A 20,804-nucleotide genomic window follows, 5' to 3' on the forward strand; every position below is an offset into this window, starting at 1 on the left:
AGAATCATGGATGTGTTCTAAATAGAGGTGTACATAAAGACATGTACATATATGTGGAGGTATACGCATGTGTGCCTGTGTGTGTGTGACATGTCTTTGCCTATCTAAACACTAACGTGCATCCACATCGCATAATCATAAAGCATTAAACCTAGAAGGAATTTTAGAAATTAAATTGCTCTAATTTGGGTTCTTGCCCACCACTCCAACAAAACATTCTCATTTTAGCTGCCACTGACCACAATGAGCTAAACTCAGCATTTTTCAGTAATTATCTTGTTTGAACTCTCAGCGGCATTCATTTTGGGGAGGCGCCACTCTACTGGGTCCCCTCCTTCAGCCTGGCCACTGCTTCTCCCTCCACCTCTCTGTGCACTCTCTACTCCTATGCAGCTGTTTTCCAGGGTCAGCCCTTCCCCTTCCTTCCTCACCTGGACCCTCTTCCCAGGAAATCCACCCACACCCACACCTTCTGATACGGCCTCAATGCTGGTAATTCACACCTTTGTATCTCCCACCCAGACTTCCCATCTGAGCACCCCAAACAGACTCATGACTTTCCTAAATCTCCCTCTCCCATCACCAAACCTGACATCTGATATCTTCCACTACTCACCGCATGACTAGACCATTCAACCAGGTGAACAAGCCAAATACTCAAGAATAACCTTTGATGCCTCTTCTTCCACCCAATATCCAAAGTCCTGTTGAATATTCCTCCTGTTGCTCATCTCCACCGTGACCACCCTAGGCTCTGCCACTGCCCCATCCTGCCTGGTCCACTGCAGTAGTTCCCTACATTCACTCTAACCCTCACCCATGACCTCCTCCACACTCGAGCCAGACTGCTCCTTCCAAAACTCAAATCACCTCCATGTTTAAAACGTTCAGTGGTTTTAAGTGCAATCTACAAGTGCAACCTCCCCTTCTCACGTGCTCTGGCCCCGCCTGTCGCCCTCCCCTTCTCAAGCCTCCCGCCTGGCACTCCCTGCCCAGGACCACCGCGTCCTCAGGCTCTTACCCTTCATCCTGCACCCTCTTCCCACAGGGCCTTTGCACATGCTGCTTCCTCCCTCTAGAATCTGCTTCTGGCCTCTCTTCACCTTATTTAAACCTACATATGCTCAATATTTAAGGAAGTCTTAATTTTTCTCTCCGAATAGGGCAAAATATTTATTATTTGCTTTCAAAGTAACATTTAACTTGTCTTCAGGGCATAGCAATTAACCACCACCCTTTCCTCCCTCTGGAACTGAGAGGAGGCGGCAGAGGCAGGAGAGTAGAGCGCAGGCTGTCTGTGCCGTGAGTCAGGAAAGCTGAGTCCTGCTCCACGCAGCGACCCAGCCCAAGGTGGGCGTCAGCTGGGTCACTTCCTCCCTCTGCACCTACAGTCTGCATGGCTCCCCTAAAGGCTGAGGATAAATGACTACTTCATAGCCCGGGGGAGTTTTAAGCCACCAGGGAGACGGACATGTGGACTTGCATACAAAGAGAAGGGACAAAATAGCATTCCAGGAGTAGGGAATCATGAGCAGGCCTTCAAGTCAGCAGGGTGACGTGGAGCATGGGGAATCTAGGCACAAATAGTCAAATAGGAAGCCTCATTATTCTCACTTTATGAACAAGGCAACTGAAACGTAGTTTAAACAACTTGTCCAAGATTACACAGCCAAAAAATGAGAGAGCAGTGACTAGAACCCAGGTCTATGACCTCAAAGTCCCTTCTCGACCACTAAGCTACACTGCCACGTACATGGGTATCTTTCTACAAGCAGAAGTGCTTCCCACTGCTGAGAGACTATTGGAAATGACAATCCTATTGTTCACAGGACCTGGCATGCAGTGGCACTCAAGAGATAATCCCTGAGTGAATGGTTGTGGGAAAGAGGAAAGAGCTAACATTTTTTCCCCACATTTTTTTTTTATCCATTTGTCCATTGATACATACTGGGTTGTACTACTATGGTTTGAGTGTTTCTGTGCTCTCCAAAATTCCTATTAAACTTAATCCCCAAGGCAGTAGTATTAAGAGGAAGGGTCTTTAGGAAATGATTGGGCAATGAGGGCTCTGTCCTCTTGAATGGAATTAATAACCTTATAAAAGGGCTGGAGGGAATTACCTAGACCCCTTTTTGGTCTTTCATCTTCCGCCAGGTAAGAGCATAGCAATAAGATACCATCCTCGAAGCAGAAACCAACCCTCACCGGACTCCAGACCTGCTGGTGCCCTGACCTCGGACTTCCCAGCCTCCAGAACTGTGAGAAATAAGTTTCTATTGTTTATAAATTACTCAGCTGGTGGCATATCTTTTATAGCAGCACAAATAAATGGAGATAAGTTGTTTCTGCTTTTTGACCATTATAGATACTGCTACCATGAGCATTCACATACAGTTTGTGTGTGAATATGTTTCCAGTCCCCTTGGGTATATACCCAGGTGTGTGTATTAGTTTGCTAGGGCTGCCATAACAAGCCACAGACTGTGTGGCTTAAGAAAAAGAAACGTATTTTCTCACAAGTCCAGGGGTGAGAAATCCAAGATTAAGGTGCCATCAGGGTTGGTTTCTGGTGAGACCTCTCTTTCTGGCTTGCAGATAGTCACCTCTGCACTGTCTTCTCTGTGCATGTGTGGTGACAGAGCCTAGCTAACATTTTTTGACCAAATGTGGCCAGTCCAGGCTGCACAGGTGGCAGTGAGATGCTGTGAAGACACAACTCCAGTCAAATCCCAGTGCTGTCATTTTGCAAGCTATATGACCATGAGCAAATGACTGAAATTCCCTGAGCCTCAGTTTAGCTGTTCACTTCTCCTGAAGACAGCAGTAAGGAATAAAGCAGTGTCACGATGAGAGGTGGCCAGCACAGTGTGTGACAGGTGAGGGGGTCAGGTCTGTCCCTGGGTCTGTGCATCTGAATACTGCCTCCTGTCTGGGTGTGGTCACCTCATGCTGCAGCTCCCCACGCAGCTCCCTGCTGTGCACCCTGGCTTCTGCCTCCCCGCTTGTCCCCATCCCTCCTTAGGCCCAGGCCCTCACGGCCAGCATTACCTCCTTGGACCTGCGTGAGGACGAAGCCATCGCAGCAGGAATCACCGTCACATGCAAGAAGACAGAAGAGGTGAGCATCGGTCAGATTGGCTCCTGAGGCTGAGAACACGAAGGGGCTGTACAACCCCGAGAGCACATTTTGGAAACCAGTGGGTTCGAAGCTTTTCTGACGTGTTGTGGTGAATTCTTGGCCTGGGGGAAAGGCAGGAAAAATTTTTAAAAAGGCCTCAAAACATAGCAGAGTTGAACTACCAATCTCATAGGACAGTTTGTTAAATCAGCTCTGACTGTGACTAGAGCAGTGTATGGTCCAGGAAGAGATGTTGTCTGTGCCACGAAACTTCTGGATGTGCCTGTGCATGGGGGGGAGGGGCGGCCAAGGCCGTGGCCCCAAAACCAACAGATCTGGACAGATGCCCTGCATGCGTTTGAGGGTCCAAAGGGTATGTACGGGAAACTGGCATATATTATTTTTATTATTACCAGCAAACATTTATTGAGCTCTTTGTACATACCGTGCCACCTTCCCAGGTCACTAATGGGCAGGGATGTGAATGGGCATGGTTAACTACCTACCAGGAGCCAAGGACTGTGTGGGAGACTTTCAGAAACTGAGGTCTTTCCTCCTCTGTTGTGACATGTTTTCCCATTTTATGGAAAAGAGACTGAGCCTCAAGTGAAATGAAGAAGCAGTTCAGAGACAGAGCAGGGAAGAGGGAGGCGGGCACTCAAGCCAGATCCAGGCTACTCCAGCCTCCTTCTCCTCCACTTGGAGCCAAATGGCTATTTGTGCATCTCCTGCTTTAAGCAAAAAAAGCAAGAGACAGCTCTGCCTTTGATTTAGTTTGGTAACAAGGAAGTTTCCCAATTTCCTTTGCGATCTTCCCCCAAAGAATAAACTTTCAGGAGATGAGGAAGAAAAATAAAAATAACAAACACTTAAAAAGAAACACAATTGCATTTTATAAAATGTCATAAAAGGCCAAGTTATGATTTTAAAGAACATTTTGAATGCAAGTTATTGTTCTATTTTGGTATTTGTTTTTAGAAAATAAACCCTATGTTTTGTTATATTTAAAAATGGATAGTAAAGATAATTGGGATAAACACTGGGGCAGAAATCCTAGTGACCCTGGCAACAGATCAGAGAGATCCAAGCTCTGCCAGACTCTGATCTCCCAGGCAAACTCTGTGCTAAGTCAGAATGGAGGCGTTAGGCAAAAAAAGGACTAGAGAAAAAAGAAAGAAAACACAAACGCTTCTCCCTGCCGTGGGCTGAAGATCTCTACCAAGGTCAGACGCGGCTTTGGTCCTGGGCCACGGCAGTCTCCACTTGCTGTCAGCTGTCCCAGCCACCAGTCCTGGCCACCAGCCACTGGGAGCCCCGGGCGCCTCAGAGTGGCTCCCTCACTCCCCTTCCTTCCAACTTCCAAGTCCCAGTTCAGGCCCCTTGGGCTGTCTTCTGGTCCACAGCCATAGCCTCAGGCCATCAGGAAACTTTTTAGCAAGCATGAAAACAAGTACAGAAATGTCGTCCATCTGCTGAGCTCCCGGCACATGCCGAGCACTGCTCGAAGAGCTTCACCTGCGTCTCCTCATTCCAAGCTGCCAGTAACCTTGGTCCACGTATGACTCCTGTTTTACTAATGAGGAAACAGGAGGCTAGAATCTCAAGGAATGTGCTCAAGACCACACAGCTAGTGCATGGCAGAGCTGGGGTTCAACCCGGCAGGTGGGCTCTAGGTCCTTGCTCTTAAAGCCCTTAACTGCTGTGAAGCCAGGGCCAGACAGCAGTGACGGTCAGAGGAGCTGCAGTCACAGGGGCAGGGCTTAGATGCGTCCCAGGGCTCATGGCATTGCAATGCCAGCACCTCTCGGCAGTGTTGGAGAGGAGGGGCGAGGTGAGCAGGGCAGGGCTGACTACCGCAAGCCTCAGGATTCTGGGGAAAAGCCCCTGCTTCCCCATGTGCTACTAGCAACCCACGGTGCTTTCTTCTGTGTGACATGGGGCTGGTAACCCCCTTTTTTCCCTCCTCCAAGAGTTTCTGTGTGGGTGCAATGGAAGGATGAACGAGAAAGTGAGCTATAAAGTACTATATTCTTGCTACTCAAAGTGTGGTCCCCGGACCAGCAGCACGGTCTGAGAGATTATTAGAAATGCAGAATCTTGGCCCACCCTAAGGATTCATAGACTCAGGATCTGCATTTTACAAAGTCTAGATCAGGGGTGAGGAAAAGATCTGACAACGTCCAGAGAGGGTGGAGACCACAGTGGGGAGGAGGAGAGTTTCCATGAGTCAGAAGGCCCAGGAGGGACGTGTGCCACATCACGGCTGCCTGGGCTTGCCAGGGGCACAGGCGGATGCAGCTGGGTTCTGCCCGCACCCTCCACCTATTAGCATCGTGTCTGCTCTACCCCTTAGTTCCCAGCCTGCAGAATGAGGCTCCCAATCCCTGCCAGATTGTGATGATCGAATCTGATGACACAAATGAAAATGATGTGTGAAGCCCCTTGCAGCGGTCGGGGAGACGATCGCCTGTCTGCAGAGGGCGCTGTGCCAGGCCTACTGGAGGATATCAGAGAGGGAAGCTGGGCTCAAGGTATGGGGGGACAGGGGAAACCTGGCCCCTCCCCAAGTGCATCCTGCCCCAAACATGACCATGTGAAGCCACAGAGGCCCCAAGCCAGCCAGTCCAACCAACCTACCCTTTTTCAAATACACAGCCAGAGAAGCTTGACCGCGGTTCCTTACTTTCACCTGGCACTTAAGACTTCCAAAGCTGGTGGCCTTCGAGTTCCCCAGTGCGTCTTGTTCCTGGAGATGGAAAGATGCTGCGTTATCGTCCCATGATGTTTAATAATTCAATTCAACAAACGTTATCCAACTCTAACCATGGCTAGGAGCCGGGGCTGCAAAGGTAAGAAGGAAAAGTTTCTTGCTCCAGTTTCTCCTGGTCCATTGGAGCAGACAGACATGTAAGCAGTAGGAAACAGACACAGAGACCCAGAATTTCATGGGTGTTTTCAGAACTAGGTCCAGTGGTTTGGGGACTGTCAGTTATAAGAGGGGAGTGACCAGAGAGGAAGGAGCCAGCTCATGGAAGAACTTGTAGGCACATAGCTTCTACCTAGAGAGAGTCGGGAGAAAAGTTCTTAAGCTTGGAAATGGTGAAGTCAGACTTCCAGAGGTCTGGCCATTCCCAGCTACCTCTGATCGCCCTTTCTGACTTATTTTCGGCAATCCTGCAGTGTGGGTGGGACAGGATAAATTTGCCTGTTTCGATTTATGTTTTGTCCCCAGTATTTTGCCTCCTCCTCAAGGCTTCCAGACTTTGAGTGTTCTGTGGGAGTTTTGGAGGGCAGGGGCTAAAGCAAAGGCTGTTTGAAGGCAACAGCTCTTCTTGCTTTGCAGAAAGCTGAACTCCCTGGAGAGATGGTAGCCTGGGGAGGGAAAGAAGAAACCTGGAGAGGAGAGATTCCCAAAGACCTGAAAAGGACTCAGGTGGGGTCCAGAGTGGCAGGAGCCCTCACCCCTTCTGTGGGACAGAGGGCAGCAAGATGTCAAATGGATGGCTGGACCTGGGGAGGCTAAACCCAATGCAATGGAGCTCCTGCCTTGGCAAAGAGGCACCCCAAGCAGGGGAGGCTGAAGACAGCTCCTGGGACTGTGGGGCTCAGCACTGGGCTGTGTGACCAATCACTGATGACCAGTGACCAAGGCCCTCCACCCCCATCCCACCCCTGTGACTTAGGACCGAGAACCCAGGGCTCTGGAGTAGATAATGAGTGAGATGGAATTTCCTGCTGACCTCACGGGGGGATGATGACAATATTACCAGCAACAGTAATGGTTATAATAACGGTCACTGAGCATTTACGCTGCAGCAGAATCTCTCCTGTGAGCTTTTCCATGTAGGGCCCTATTCAATCCTTCCAACAATCCTGTGATGCGGGAACCATTATTATCCCTATACTACATGAGGATAAAGGGCTAAATAGCAATAAGTAAGTGGTGGAGCTAGGATTTGAACCCAAGACTCCTCCCCATCTCTTCTCTATCTCTTGTCATACAGAACCCAGCTCAAGAGTCCTAAAATAGGGTCCATCCTCCACACCCCTTCTGAAATGTCACTTATGAACACTCTTTCACATGCAAGTACGTGGGCAAAGGGGTGTGCAGTGCACCAGTGTTGGTGTGGATGACCCCACGAAACTGCTATAAATTCACATAGCCTTTACCAAGAGAATGTGAAGTAAATTACATACAGCCATAGAATGGATCCGTATGCTCCAGTGAAAAGAATAAGTTGATTTTTAAAATACATATACAGAAACATAAATATGATAAAAATCAAGGTAGAAAAGAATACATATTATAAAATTGTAGCATGTAAACAAACAAAAACATATTTATAAATACATAGAAATTTTCTGAAAGGATCCATAAGAAATCAGAGAGTAAAATGGAGATGCAAGCATGCCTAGAAATTAGGAGACTTCTTCTTTTCACTGGATACGTTTTTATCCTAATTTGATGGCACCACATAAAATTGCCAACATTCTACCAGCTCTGACTTATAGAAACAGTGATTTCATGTGGTTCTAATAAATATTTAACATTTCTTTTTAAACCATAATCATATTTTATTTCTATAATGGAAAGGAGAGCTGGGGTCTGGTATGCCAAGGGGTGGATGATATTTAGGGCTCTGAACAATGTCCCCCTCGCATCTGGGGCCTGAGCTACTGGATGAGGTAAGTGCTGGGACATAGGAAGGAATGCTCAACATCCACCTGCTCAGATACTGCTCAGGTGAATGCTACGTCCGCTGCATCCTGAGTCTGTCACTGCCTATGCAAATTCAATTTCCCAAAGTCTCGTCGCTTTGAAGAAATGGAAGCAACAGGGGATCAGCTATTAGCAATCTCATACCATCACCTGGTCACCACAGTGTCAATGCCATCAGACACAGAATGTATGTCTGACACAGAATGGACAAGAAGCAGAACTGCCAGGTGGCTCTTACACCTCACCTGACCAGAAGTCATGCAGGCAACATTGTCATTTGTCCAAGTGTGGAAATCACATGAGACCTCTAAGCCCACTGTGGACATGATGAAGAAGCTGCAGGCCTTGTCCTCGGCACAATCTGTAAGTAGCATGGGACAGTCACTCACCTGACTCTCAGGTGATGCTGGGGACAGAACAGACACATGCCCCTACCCCTGCCCCACATACCCAAATATACCTGCAGTGTAAACACAGATACACACACAGATATACACTCAAATATACACGCCCCCAAACACACACACAAATATGCATACCCATGAACATACCAAAATACACACACCCAAGTACATACACAAATGCATACGCACACATACATAAGCACACACAAATATATACACAAGAGACATTTACTGAGCACATACCATGTACCACATGCTGTGTTAAGTGCTTTCTGTGTTATTGGATCATTGATCCCCATCTTACCGATGAGGAAACTGAAGCACAGCTCAGTTCATTCACTTACCCAAAGTTGCAAATGCAGCCTGTTGTGGCGTGCCTCCTGTCATTTGTCTGATAGGAAACCATCTTGCTAGACCTTCCTGACACAGCTGTCTTTCTCAAACCATTGCATATTTTTGATACTGAGTTCGGCCCAGTTGTTTAAACCAGTGGCCCCCAACCTCTGTGGCACCAGGGACTGGTTTCATGTAAGACAATTTTTCCATGGACTGGGGTTGGGGAGTGAGCAATGGGGAGCAGTTGGAAATACAGATGAAGCTTTGCCTGCTCACCTGCCACTCAACTCCTGCTGTGCAGCCCAGTCCCTAATAGTCCAAGGACTGATACTTGCCCACAGCCCAGGGCTTGGGGACTACAGGGTTAAACCATCTCGTGACACTAACAAATGGACCTGTCTTCCCTGCTTGCCTCAGCCCCTACGATACCGCATCCTCTTTTTCTTTCCATCCCACCAGTTTGTCCTTCTAACCTCAGCTGTGTCATAGTGTACGTGTGTACACATGGGTATGTGTATGACATTCCTTGTCAAGACAAACAACTGTGATCACTATCCACCAAGTGTGCTGCCTTGGTGCTGGTTCCTCACATCTACTCTTTTGACCCCTTGCTTCTGTCCCTCCATGCCTTGAACTATGTTTGTGATGAAAACAATAGTGTAAGGTTATCATAACAAGAGCAGATACTCACAACAGATAAATAGTCACACTGCTAATCACTTAATACCTATACCACAGGAGGTGTAAAGCAATGGTTACCACTGTAGGCTTTGCCATCAGTAGTCTGGGTTTGAATTTAAGTTCTGATGCTTGCTAGCTCTATGGCATTGAGCAAGTCACTTAAATATTTTTTTTTCCAAGTCAGAGCCTCATTCTGTTGCCCGGGCTAGAGTGCAGTGGCGTCAGTCTAGCTCACAGCAACCTCAAACTCCTGGGCTCAAGCAATCCTCCTGCCTCAGCCTCCCAAGTAGCTGGGACTACAGGCATGTGCCACCATTTCCAGCTAATTTTTTCTATATATTTTTAGTTGGCCAATTAATTTCTTTCTATTTTTAGTAGAGATGGGGTCTCGCTCTTGCTCAGGCTGGTTTTGAACTCTTGACCTTGGGCGATCCTCCCACCTCGCCTCCCAGAGTGCTAGGATTATAAGTGTGAGCCACTGCACCCGGCCGACTTAAATTCTTATTTTTTATTTTTTTTTTATTTCAGCATATTATGGGGGTACAAATGTTAAGGTTATGTATATTCTTAAAGCCTTATTTTTCTCATCTGTAACTTAGGATAACAATGGCTACTCTATAGGTGGTTGTGGGATTCTGAAATAATCCTTGTAAAAATATATACTCAGTAAATAGTAATTTAATACTACCTCTCTGGCCTCACTGTTGAAATAGGAAGGTATATATCCTGACTTGGACAAGTAGCTCTCTGCCAAACTAATTTTGTTCATTTCTGTCCATAACATTTAGCATAGTTCTTGGCATATAGTAGACACTCTATAAAGTCTGCAATGAACTTATAAATTGAATATACATTTTGGAAATCCGTTGGCTTACAGTGTTTTGACAAAGTATGTTTTCTCATTATTGTTTTAATGGTTTGATTTGGTTTGTATTAGCAATGTCAGCAGAGCTTATTTCTCCATGTGCCCATCTTCCCACTACCCCTTACCTGCCAAGCACTGCATCAGTGGGAATTCAGAGCCAGGAACTTTGGACCTGACCGCCATGGGAACATTGGCATCAAAGATCACCTTTGATTGTGGAGCCTTCTCAAATTTTTGCATCACTGAAAATAAAACATATTATTAAAATCTGACTCTGAAGAGTATAGGACATTTGCAGGGAAAGCCCAAAAGAGTGTTAGGTGAAAAATAACTTCCCATTTGCAGCCCTCGGTCACACAAACGTCCCAGGGAGAATAATTCCTTTTGAAGGTAGCTCCAGCCTGCTGCCTCATGTCTAATTTCGAGAGCTATAACTTACCAGGTCTCCTGTCCTCTACCTCATTGTTAGTAAGGGGAAAATTTAATATTATGTTTGTCCTTACAATTCAGCTTTTCTCGTTGGTATTGATTTTCTATCTAAACTTTTATTTTCCTGTCCTTATTTTTTAGTGCCAATTACCTAATTATTTTATTGAAATTTTTCTTTCCATAAAAGAACTTGAAATCTTTCATAAATGAGGTAAGATTTTTTAAATGCAAATAAGACATGTGCATATGGATTCATGTAAACTTAAAAATGTGTCATGTGCCTCAGGCATTTTTAAGGTAGTATTTGTTTAAGTGATACACTAGCATCTGTTTTTCCACCTACAATCAACATATTTGAGCTGCAATTTGACAGGAAAAACATAGCCACATGCTCATGGAATTAGACAAGCGAGGAGGAAGAAATATAATTTCTCAAGGCTATGAGACTTGGAACTCATTCTTCACCAAGTAAAAACACAAGCAAGAAGGGTAACTCCCAAGGAATAAGTTTCATCTTCCAACCCACAAATGCCCAAGAGTGTCAATATTTCATAGGTAAATATCAAAAAAGCAAGACTTATTTACTAGTCCAAAACCACATGAGTATCAATTCTTTGCTAACATAATTATAAACAAATACATAAGCACTCGTTATCATACATATCCATTGCTTTATAAAACAGACTTGTGTCTAGAATTGATGGGGTTGGGAGAATGGAACATTGATGTAATAAAAATGACATGCTTTAAGCCTTCAAAATATTTGATATATTTAATAGAAAAGAATTCTGATTCTTTTCTGAAGGATTCTGAAGGATTACTAAGTAATCCCTCCACATTGCCCATTGAAGTTGCCAAGTTCATGTGCTCAGCCCACATGCAACCCTTCTTGTTTCATCTTCTTCTCTCTCTCTCTTTTTTTTAAAATTATATTCCCTGGTCTCTTGTTTATACCAAACACCATGCTATACTTATCATAGCATCCCTAAGTCTTGGTTGGAATACACCAGATGCTCAAAACACTCTATGAGACTAAATACAATTTGAAAGGTCTTTCAGCTTCTAATTAAATTCTACCCAAAGATGTAGTAAATTTAGCACTTTAGTTAGAGAATCTGCTAGTTTTCAGGAAAGGAACATCTTGGTGATGGAGATCTTCACACTGTAGCATTCTACGAAGAAGCTCATGGCTGAACAAAGCAGAAACAATCCATGAACCAATTTGCCAATGAAAGACTGAGTCAGTTTGTAGAATTATACATTCTGTTGATATAATTTCCCATGTATCAAATTTCTACTTAGCAGATATTTAAAAATGTCTTGGGAAAAGCATAAAAGGTTAACATTAGAGCACAGTATATATTTGATCATGATCCTTACATAGTATAGCATGACTATTTATATGGCTGCCTCCTTCCAGGGCAAAGACAATGTCCTGATTATATTTGAATCCTCCACTAGCTAGGATAGTGACAGAGATACTAGTTCCCTGTATGTTGAATGGATGGATGGATGGTCTAATGGATGACTAACAGCATCGTTATAGCACCTGGCAACCAGGAGAGAACATTATGATGGTGTAATGTCAATGGCAGTCATATAACTGTTAGACACTCGATGCGGTATATGAAATTTTCAGCATGGGTCAACATGCTGAAAGAACAGAATTAGAAAACTGGATCTAAAGTTAAAGAGAAGAGGAACTTGAAATATTTCCAGTGGCCGAGGTCAGACTAACTCTGTGAGTAAACAAAGACAATACAGAGAAGATCACAGGGAACACCGTGGAGCTTTGGCAGGAGGGATTCCAGACAGGGAGGCAGCAGGCAGTCGGGGAAGGGCACCAACTTGGAGTCAGCCCTGGCTCAAGTCCTGACGCTGCCACACCTCCCCAGCTCTGTGTCCTTGCGCACATCTCAACCTCCTAGAGTCTCAGTTCCCTGGCTTTAAGGATTAAATAACATAGCATGGAATACCTGGTAGGTGGTACCAACTCAGTAAATGCTGGGTCCCTTTTCCCTGTGCAGAACATCCTGCCTAAGTGTCAGGGCTTGTAAAATTGGCCACAGGAATTCAGGTGGTGGGAGAATCTCCTTCCCTGAAGACCTTCAGGAAATAGTTTCAAAGAAGCCCAGATAACTGGAACAATCTACTTAGTCTGTCAACAAGTACCTACTGCCCTAGAATAGAACAAGAAATAAGAGACAGTTCTGGCCCCAAAGGAACATATGGTCTAATGAGGCTAGAGCTCAGAGAGGAGGCTGGGATATTGCAGTATTACCTTTTCTCAAGAGCAAAGCGAAACCACTGAAGAATGTTAAGGGGCATTGCATAAGCAAAATTGCTTTTTTAAATAATTGCACTAGAAGCGTCATGGAAAAATTGTTGGACTGGAGCGGGAAGATGAGTCAGTAGGGCATGGCAGTACCATGTGGGTGACAACAGTGGCTTGTATAAAGGAAGTGGCAACAAGGAAATATATAGCTAACTGCTAAGTCCTTTGCTTTTTCTGAAGGACAAAAGCCTCAAAACTGAAACTGCTATTCCACTTCCAAAAATAAAGTTCCTCTCAAAGACAATTCTGCAATGAGACATGCCGATATCCCAGTGAGGGGCTGGCTTATTAACATGGATATCCCCCTGAAGATCCAGAAAGGGAAACTTAAGCTCAGAGCTTTACATAAGAAGCCGAAGATGCTGAGGATGTATCTGGAGGCTGTTCATAAGCCCGCACCTCAGGGAGGCAGCATCAAAGGTGTCAAAGGTGTCAAAGCTGAGCTGCAGCTCATGAACGCTTCTGGTGCCACTGATTAAACTGTCCTTTCTGCTCTGAACACTGGACAGAATAATCCATGAAACGCCCTACAAACTGCACATGACAATCCTCAGGGTTAAACCATTGACAGGGACACAAAGAAGGCTAGTAGCACTTGGGCAATAATCCCAGAATGGCCAGTAATCACCAGGACCACTGGGCAAGTTGCTTACCTTCTGTGGACACCCTCTCCTTCATTTGTGAAAGATCTACCTCATTGATCTTTTTATTCATAATATTACAGGAGTACAAATGTTTTGGTTACATGTAGTACCCGGACATTTAAAAAAATGGTGAACTTATACCTTTTGTGACAACCCAGATGGAACTGGAAAACATTCTTCTAAGTGAAGTGTTGTAAGAATGGAAAAACAAATATCACACATACTTGCTATTAAATTGGAACTGATTGACCAACACCCATGTGCACATAGTAGTAAAACTCAATGGAAACCAAGCAGGTTGGGCTCATGAATGCTTGTGAGGAAGAGACAGGTAAATTCATAACTGATCTCTTCAAGTACCTTCCAGCTCTAACTCCCCTGATTGCCATTCCTGCCGAAGAGGAGGGATATTAGGGAAAAAAAAAAATAAGACTTCATTGGATTTGCAATTTATCCATGAGAACACATATGTATGCATACACACACAGAGTCCTTGGGATTTGTTAGCGCTTTACTAGAGAAGGGAAATGACTGCCCTGAGCATCAGAAAATGAAAACTTCTCACTTGGATTTTCTCTGATATTTTGCCATTTGCTGTATCAGCCTCCCTAGAGAACAGGCAGGCTGTGTGTGTGTGTGTGTGTGTGTGTGTGTGTGTGTGTGTGTGTGCGCGCGCGCTTGTTGAGGGAACAGATAAATCTAGGTGGAAGCACAGATTGGTGTAGCAGAAAACACACGGATTTGGGAGTCAGACACACACCAGTTCAAAATCTAGGCATATTATATCCTATGGGATGAAGATAATAACTTAAACATTCTTTGCCTTAGTTTCCTCAGCTAAAATATTGGCAATAACATTTACCGTTTTGATAAACTACCATGGAGTTTAAATGTGATAAACATATAAAATGCCAGGCATGTAGCTAACCCACCCATGTCAAGCCCTGTCCTTACACTGAGATACTAAGAGACTCTGGTGGGCAGGGTGGCTCTGGCTTGCCGAGTGTGCGAAGGTAAGCCCCCGAACCTCAGGCAGAGGATAGTGACTCTGTGGAAAGGTGGAGTAGAGTTCTGAAGGCCAAGAGGATGTTAGGATTAAGGAACCTTGCAGATTGTTTCAGCCTCCCTCCTTGTTTAACAGATAAGGGAATACTATTCTTGAGACTTCTTATTCTGAAATATGTATTACCCCCGGTAGGTATGACACTACTAATGCACTCAACCCTCCTGCAGGGTAGCCACAAATATCCCCATCTCACAGATGAGGAAACTGTTGAGGGCGAGGGAATTGCCCAAGAACATATACCCAGTAAAGGGCACCATTGGGATTAAACTATTTCTCCTTCCACAGACCATGCTCTTGCCTTTCTCTCTGTGGGTGCCTGTCATACCTTGCATGTAGGACATTTGATGGCTCATGTGGGACTTTCCCACCCAGTATGTCACTGAGGAACAGTGCACAGGATAGTGCTCGATGAAAATTTTTGACATTATAGGTTGATGTTGACCCTCACAATGTCTCAGGAGACAGACAGGAAGCCACTGGGGGTTGAGGATCAGAGAGGTTGAGCCACTCTGGGTCACCCAGTGTATAAGTTACGGAAGAAGGACTGGCACACAGTCTTCCTACAGCACCCTATGGAGAGGAAATGCTGACCAGACTTACTGAGGCAAGCTGTCTGCAAGAATGGAAGCCTCGGCAGATTTCTTATTTATAAAAATTAACTTCTATGCATCCTAAAGTGTTTAGGGGTGAGGGTTCATGATGTCTGAAACTTACATTTCAAAATTATTTTAAAAAGAGAGAGAGAATAAAATATTAACAATTATTGGCTCTAGGTGATGGGTATTTAACCATCCTATTATTCTTTACATAGATTACATTTTTTAAAAATAAAAAGTTGGAGACAAATTCATCTCATATGTCTCTCCCTTTTCATAAAGCCTGAGACCACTCCCCACTCCCCAGTAACTGCGGCTGGTTTAACCCCCAGCACATACTCAGACACTGAGAGTCCTCAAGTGGGGCCTCTGTTTCTGACCACGGCAGTCTCTGCCCCTCGCTGTCCACGCAGAAGGCCTTCCCACTGCCCCCGTCCCTCTGGCTGGCTTGGTACTGGCCGTCCTGGTCACACTGCAGGCCTGCTTCATTCCTCTGACAGTCAGTGACACCTGGAACCAAGAGATGGACACAGAAGTCAACGATGGGCCTCTAGGATCCCCTCCCCCTCCTACTCCCAGGCTCCGGGTCATTGACCAGATGTCCAAGCAACACAGCTGACCCAGACATTCTAGCATAAAACCATTCAGTGTCCCCACCCTGACTAAAGGACCACATGAGAGCTCCCTGTTTGGATCAGTAAATCCTCTGTGAAATGGCTCCTACCCATCCTAGTGTCTGCACACACACACTTTGCTCCAAACACCACTTGCTATGTTCTGTGCCCTCTTTGATACCATTTCCTTCAACCCAGGCTGTGTTCATCTGGCCCGTCTCCTGGTGCACAGCTGCCTCAGTCTGCACTGCACAGACTCTTCATTGCTCACTCGCTCTCACCTCCACCCACGTTTCCTCAGGGAAGCCCCCCTGCTATGACCTGAATGCTTATGTCCCCCCAAAATCCACATGTCCAAACCTAATCCCCAGTGTGATAGTATTAGAAAGTGGGGGCTTTGGGAGGTGATTAGGCCATGAGGGTGGAGGCCTCATGAATGGGATTAGTGTCCTTATAAAAGAGGCTCAAGGGAGCTTGTTTTCCCCTTCCACCCTACAGGGACATAGAAAGAAGGTCCAGTTTATAACAACTTCATCAGACACTAAATCCATTGGCACCTTGATTTTGGACTTCCCACCCTCTCCAAACTGCAAGAAATAAATTTCCATTGTTTATAAGACACCCTGTTTATGGTATTTGGTGACAGCAGCCCAAATGGACTGAGACACTTCCAGACCTACTGCCTGGGTTGAGCCCAAAGGTTACACCCTCTCCTTGAGACCGAAGCCCCTCCTTCTAGCCAAGGAGCACAGGTATTATTTCCAATTATCTGCACGGATGGATGGCTGATGACTCCTGCCTCCTGCTCAGCAGAGGCTCCGGGAAGGCAGGGCAAGGGCTGGTTTTGCTCATGGTTGCATCCCTGTGCTTCACTCGGTGTCTGACACATACAAACTTCCTCTTCCAAATCAATAAATATTAGGCAATCCTATGGATGAATGCCTCTATCCCTGTGTTCAAGCTGTTTCTTCTTCCCAGAAGTTCCCTCTCCACCTGCTATCTAGCTAATCCCCCCATGCTTCCTTTTCCTATCAGACTCTAAACCCCTTGAGGACAGGGATTTTGTCATCACTTGTTTAATCTACCCAGTAAAACTTGGCACAAAGCAGGTGCTCAATAAGTTTTTGAAAAATGATATCAAAGATGAATTCCTCAATCTGGTTCTCCAGGACTAGGAAGTAGGTGAATGGTAATATTTTGTAGCAGTCTAAAGACTTGCTAACACCTGGGGTTTTATATTTCAAGACTATTGATTATGTGATTAACCATTGATTAATAACAACTTTTGTGGGGAAGTTGCAAAAGTAACTTTTTAAATAGCATACTTTGCATGGCATACATGCTATACATGAATTAATACATCAATAAACAAACAAACAAATAAATATTCAGAAGAGCTACTCAGCTATCAACAGAACCTCAAACATGGCCCAGTGGACCAGCTAAGTTAGGAAATACAAAGAGTATAAGTAAGAACTATAATATAGACCTCAACTAACTATATAGAGAAATTGGGATTCTAAAAGCTATCCTAACAACAAAAGGAAACCAAGGAAATACTGTAATCTCTATATCATTTAAAATTTGTCAGATTCTCCTGCCCTGTCCTTCTCTTCAATATGATTTCACCTAAGAGCACAGGCCAGATAATTCAACAGGTAGAACAATGTAGTTAATGAGTCATGGAGAGCTTTCCTAGATATGAACAGACCCTCAGCATAGGCTCCAACCTTGACCCTGGAGAAACATTCTCCAAAATCTATTCTATTACTCAGGAAAAGTGTCTGGGAGAGGTGCCATGATGTAACACAGCCTCTACTACTACAAGAAAATGCAATCAAAGCTACTCCAAAAGTGGGGTGAGGGATGAAAGTTTATTGTTTATGTCAAATGTTATGTTTCTACTTTGCTATGGACTGAATGTTTGTGTCCCCACCAAAATTCATAAGTTAAAGCCCTAGTCCCTAGTGTGATGGGATTTGGAGGTAAGACCTTTCGGAGGTAATTAGGTTTAGATGAAGTCATGAGGGCAGAGCCCCCATAATGGTATTAGTGACCTTATAAAAAGAGACAGACAGGAGACCTTTCTCTCTCCCTCTCTGTGCATGTGGAGGCTCTGGGAAGGCAGGGCCAGGGCTAGTTTTGCTCATGATTGTATCCCAGTGCCTCCTTCGCTGTCTGACACACACCACGTGAAGCAAAGGCCACGTGAAGATACAACCTGGAGGAGAGCCTTCACCAAGAAACTGACCATGCAGGTGCCCTGACCCCAGACTTTCCACCTGCAGATCCATGAGAAATGGATGAGTGTTGTTTAAGCCACCGAGTACATGGTAATTTGTAAATGGCAGCCTGAACTGACATACGCTTCATAACCACACTGTGAGTGAGGTCTCATTGGCTCCATCTGATAGAGAAGGGAGTTGACATTCAGAGAAGGAAGGTGACGTGGCCTAGGTCACAGTGACAGTGAGAGGGAACAGCAGGAATGGAACCTGGTCTGGCCGGTGCAAGTCTCAGCCTCTGTCCTCTCTTCCCTGCCTTTTTTTGCCATATCCCTTCCATAAACAAGGATCAGTACATTGGATCAACCCTCTTTTAAGAAAGTGATCCTATGGCACTTCTATAGCACTTCAAGTCATCTCAAAACACATGGACTGGAGTCAGTGTACAAACTGAGGGTGATGCCCAGGTGTCAGGCACACTTGATAAAGGGTTTCTTCTCCAGGAGGAATGTCAGAACTCCCAGCCTATAAAATTCCTCTTACTTTTAGTTTCTTGGAATTACCGTCCTATTACACTGCCCTCCTGACCAAGGAAACTGCCTTCATCAGAGAAGGTGACTTGATATCTTTTGAGTACCTGTTTAAAAAATTCTAGAAATTATTCAGATTTTAAATAATAACTGTTTGCCTCACATTGACACAATTTCAGAACAACATGAAAAGATGTACAATGAGGCAAGTTATGCGTCCTTGCTAGGAAAACCCCGACAATACCCAGGTGACTATTAAGTAAGTAGAACAAGTGAAATCACGTGACATACGGGAAAGCCAAGCAGTCCTGACATCCTGACAAATGTCTAGGGCCAGAAAGGAATATGAGTTACGCAGGGTAGTAACTATCGGTGGAAAATATCTTCCACTTCTCATTCTGATAAAGTTGACTTACAAAAATTGAAAGTTTCAGAATAAGACAAAACCAAGATCAAAGGCCAGTGAAGTCATTAGTTAGCTGAGTGGCTTTGGCTAAGTTTCTTTTCTTTGAGCCTTAACCTTCTTATCTGTAAAAGTTGGGTTAATACTGTTTACCTTGAAGGGGTGTTAGAGGATTGAATGAGACAACACAGTAAAATGCCTGGCCCAGAGCCTGACAGGGGACAGGCATTTACAGATGGTGCCCCCTTTGATTACAGTGCCATGTACCCAGTTTCTCTCAATAGTGGGCAATCCACCCCACTGCCACCAATTTCCACCCAAGAGACACTTGACAACAGAGTTTTTGTTGTCACAACTTGGGGATGTGGGTGCCACCAGCATCTAAGAATTAGTGATGCTACTAAACACCCTACCATGCACAGGACAGCCACTGAAAGCAAAGAATTTTCTGTTCCAAATGTCAATAGTGCTGAGATTGAGAAAGCCCATCGTGCCCCATTACACCGCAGAGCTTTTCTTTCTAAGCAGGACCCTGCAGAACTTACAGTGAGTCCGGCTGAACGCTCCAGCAGAAATGGTTGTTCTGCCCATGGGACACGGGACACAGGCCAAGCTCCCTGCCTGTTCTTGGTAGAATCCCACAGGACACGGAATGCATTGCTCATCTTGAGAATAGCTTCCTTCAGGACACTTAGCTAGAAAACATAAGCAGAAAAATGATGTTAAAGAACAAGACACATCTTTAACTGCACTTTACAGTTACAATCCCAGAGCACAGAAGGTACATGAAATCCTAAAATAAGTTCAAGGGCTCATTCACTTATCAAGTGTCCATTGATAACCTACTGCGTGTCAGGCTCTGAGAGCCGGAGGGACAGCTGTGAAGAGACAGGTGAGCTTCCTGTTCTCCAGGAGCTGACATGCCTGTAGGATGCAGGGAGTCAAAGAACTTCAGATATGGGTAAAATGAAGCAGGAGAGGAGGGCCTGCTAGTGAGGGAAGGCCCCTCTGAGAGATCATGCTTGAGACTTGAATGATGAGGACCAGCCCAGGCAAAGATCTAGGAAAAAAGAATTCCAGGCAGAGGTAACAGCAAGTGGTAAAACCCAGAGGTAGCAATGAGTTTGGATTATACAAGGAATGAAAAGGCCAGACAAAACCAGGTTCTGAGCTAGAGCTTGGTCTGCAAAAGGAAGAATGGCATGACATGAAGAAGGAGAACACTTTGAAAGATGGGAGCTTATCTTGAGGTTGCCATGGGAACGCTTCCCAAAGTTAAGGGCATGATGGAGAGTGGGCAGTGGGGAGGTGCACACTATGGGATCTAACAGATTGAATATAGTCCCACTGACCACTGTACCTGTATAATTTTGGACTTTTCTGAGGTTCTACCTTCTCTATAAAATGAGGATTAATACTGTGTCATTGTAGTGTAGTATACATATCATAATACCAGGCACACATATATATATATACACTCAAAAAATGTATATATATATATACACACATATATTACATATATATTATTCAGCGTGTGTATATATATGTGATTCAGTGTGTACACACACACACACACACACACACACACACATATATATATATACACACACACTCAACAAATGATATTTTTACCCTTGAAGGAAGTCCTTCTTTATAGCCAACCTTAGCACTCACTCTGTTCAAATAGGATGGCCTCTCTATGGGGCAGTCCCAACATCTCAGCACTATCTCACTTACCTCCTATGGCTGCTCTTCCTGTTGGCCGGTCATTAATTGTGTTACTCAGACCCACAAGTTGGGGGAGGCAGGGGAGGCTCTCACTACCAGGGCTGTTGGGC

The 20,804-nt window shown here is 44.9% G+C and overlaps 1 protein-coding gene across 1 annotated transcript in view; it reads right to left on the reverse strand.

Moving 5' to 3' along the window:
• TG (thyroglobulin) overlaps positions 1-20,804 on the reverse strand; it is a 240,320-nt gene that overhangs the window by 172,298 nt on the left and 47,218 nt on the right. Inside the window, exons 21-26 of the mRNA XM_076005003.1 lie at positions 19,512-19,661; positions 15,534-15,704; positions 10,250-10,366; positions 8,084-8,199; positions 5,756-5,864; positions 3,049-3,240 (exon numbers count right to left, since the gene is read on the reverse strand). Of these exons, the coding sequence (XP_075861118.1) occupies positions 3,049-3,240; positions 5,756-5,864; positions 8,084-8,199; positions 10,250-10,366; positions 15,534-15,704; positions 19,512-19,661 (855 nt within the window). The remainder of the gene's footprint in view (positions 1-3,048; positions 3,241-5,755; positions 5,865-8,083; positions 8,200-10,249; positions 10,367-15,533; positions 15,705-19,511; positions 19,662-20,804) is intronic.

The sequence above is a fragment of the Microcebus murinus genome, chromosome 7 (assembly GCF_040939455.1).
Source record: "Microcebus murinus isolate Inina chromosome 7, M.murinus_Inina_mat1.0, whole genome shotgun sequence".
NCBI classification, from domain to species: domain Eukaryota; kingdom Metazoa; phylum Chordata; class Mammalia; order Primates; family Cheirogaleidae; genus Microcebus; species Microcebus murinus.